General features: G+C 44.8%; 1 protein-coding gene across 1 annotated transcript; it reads left to right on the top strand.

Moving 5' to 3' along the window:
• Nucleotides 1–514: 514 nt before the first annotated feature.
• Nucleotides 515–2,618, top strand: LOC120040507 (NLR family CARD domain-containing protein 3-like; the record flags this gene model as incomplete). Its single annotated transcript, XM_038985622.1, has 1 exon — nucleotides 515–2,618. A coding segment is annotated over one exon (2,104 nt), but the record flags the coding sequence as incomplete, so codon positions are not given.
• Between the last annotated feature and the right edge of the window lie 235 nt (nucleotides 2,619–2,853).

The raw sequence follows: 2,853 nt of genomic DNA on the forward strand, positions 1-2,853 counted from the left end.
AGTATCTCTCTCCTTTATCTCTGTAGTGGATGGTCTACTCTGTTAGAGGATCAGTATCTCTCTCCTTTATCTCTGTAGTGGATGGTCTACTCTGTTAGAGGATCAGTATCTCTCTGTCCTTTATCTCTGTAGTGGATGGTCTACTCTGTTAGAGGATCAGTATCACTCTCTCCTTTATCTCTGTAGTGGATGGTCTACTCTGTTAGAGGATCAGTATCTCTCTCTCTCTCCTTTATCTCTGTAGTGGATGGTCTACTCTCTTAGAGGATCAGTATCTCTCTCTCTCCTTTATCTCTGTAGTGGATGGTCTACTCTGTTAGAGGATCAGGATCTCTCTCTCCGATATCTCTGTATTGGATGGTCTACTCTGTTAGAGGATCAGTATCTCTCTCTCCTTTATCTCTGTAGTGGATGGTCTACTCTGTTAGAGGATCAGTATCTCTCTCTCCTTTATCTCTGTAGTGGATGGTCTACTCTGCTAGAGGATCAGTATATCTCTCCTTTATCTCTGTAGTGGATGGTCTACTCTGCCAGAGGATCAGTCCAGCTGTGCAGTGTGTCAGCAGGTTCTGAGGGATCCAGTCTCTATCACCTGTGGACACAGGTTCTGCAGACAGTGCATCAACAGATACTGGGAGAAACCTGCTCCTTCAGGAGACTATGACTGTCCTCAGTGTAGAAAGAGATCCAGAACACGTCCTCTACTACATCACCTGAGTGAACCCAATGAAGCAAGAGGCTCTGAAAACCATAAAGACAGTCTGCAGAGAGCTATAGTAAACCATAAAGACAGCCTGCAGAGAGCTATAGTAAACCATAAAGACAGTCTGCAGAGAGCTATAGTAAACCATAAAGACAGCCTGAGAAGGAGGTATGAATGTGTGATAGAAGGCATCGAAACAGCAGGGAACCAAACTCCCCTCAACAGGATTTACACAGAGCTCTACATCACAGAAGGAGAGAGTGAAGGGGTTAACAACGAACATGAGGTGTGGCAGCTAGAGACAGCATCCAGGACACCAACCTCACATGACACAGCAATCCACTGCAATGACATGTTTAAACCCTTACCTGGCCAAGAGAGAAGCATCAGAACTGTGCTGACGAAGGGCATCGCTGGCATCGGAAAAACTGTCTCTGTGCAGAAGTTCATCCTAGACTGGGCTGAAGGGAAGGCAAACCAAGATGTGGACATCATATTTGTGCTTCCTTTCCGGGAGCTGAACTTGATCAAAGATCTCCAGTACAGTCTTCTCAGACTTTTAAATGACTTCCACACAGAACTAGACATAGACAATGCAGAGAAACTCACTGCCTGTAAAGCTATGTTCATCTTTGATGGTTTGGATGAAAGCAGACTTCCATTGGATTTCCAGCACAATGAAAAGGTGTCTGATGTCACCCAGACATCATCTGTTGATGTTCTGCTGACCAACCTCATCAAGGGGAATCTGCTTCCCTCTGCTCTCCTATGGATAACTACCCGACCAGCAGCAACCAATCAGATCCCCCCTAAGTGTGTTGACCAGGTGACAGAGGTACGAGGGTTCAATGACCCACAGAAGGAGGAGTACTTCAGGAAGAGATTCAGTGATGAGGACCTGGCCAGCAGAATCATCTCACACATAAAGACATCAAGGAGCCTCCACATCATGTGCCACATTCCAGTCTTCTGTTGGATTTCTGCAATAGTCCTTGAACACATGCTGGAACATAAGAGAGAAGAGATGCCCAAGACTCTGACTGAGATGTCCATACACTTCCTGCTCATTCAGACCAGCCTGAAGAACCAGAAGTATCATGGAAGAAATGAGATGGATCAAGAGGAGCTCATGGAGTCAGATAAGGAAGTTCTTCTGAAGCTGGGGAAGCTGGCGTTTGAAAATCTGGAGAAGGGTAATCTCATGTTCTATGAAGAAGACCTGAAAGAGGTTGGCCTTGATGTCAAAGAAGCCTCAGTGTACTCAGGAGTGTGCACACAAATCTTTAAAGAAGAGTCTGTGTTATTTCAGAGAGTGGTGTACTGCTTTGTTCATCTGAGCATTCAGGAGTTTCTCTCAGCTGTCTACATGTACCATTGTTACACAACCAAGAACATGGATGCACTGAAGCCCTTCCTCAAGAGAAAGTCTAGAGGTACGTTTGAAAAGCTAACCTTGGATGAGCTGCTGAAGAATACCGTGGATAAAGCCTTGGAGAGTAAGAATGGACACCTGGACCTTTTTGTCCGCTTCCTTCATGGCATGTCACTGGAGTCCAATCAGAAACTCCTACGAGGTCTGGTGACACAGACAGAAAGCAGTCCAGAGAGCGTCCAGAAAACAATCCGATCCCTTAAGGTGATGCAGAGGAAGAACGTCTCCCCTGAGAGGTGCATCAATCTCTTCCACTGTCTGATAGAGATGAAAGACCATTCAGTACAGGAGGAAATCCAAGCGTACTTGAGGTCAGAGAACAGATCCAAAAACCTCTCCCTTGCTCAGTGTTCAGCGCTGGCCTACATGCTGCAGATATCAGAGGAGGTTCTGGAGGTGTTTAACCTGAAGGAATACAAGACATCAGAGGAGGGTCGTAGGAGACTGCTCCCAGCTGTGAGAGGCTGCAGGAAAGCTCTGTAAGTATTATTGTAAATATCGCACACCAAAATAAATTGTAGTTATAGCAGTACTGTATAGCTGACTGGCTCTATAAGTAGTCAAGTATCCCTCAGACCAAACTTTACTGTGTATAGGAACAACAGTATTTTCATTGGCTGAATAAACTTTCTATCAGCTGAAAACTCTTAAACTATAATATAAACTGATCAGAAATGTTATAGCATTGAACCATGAATGCACAATATACACATTATTT

Source organism: Salvelinus namaycush, unplaced genomic scaffold, assembly GCF_016432855.1.
Source record: "Salvelinus namaycush isolate Seneca unplaced genomic scaffold, SaNama_1.0 Scaffold3577, whole genome shotgun sequence".
Classification (NCBI taxonomy): Eukaryota; Metazoa; Chordata; class Actinopteri; order Salmoniformes; family Salmonidae; genus Salvelinus; species Salvelinus namaycush.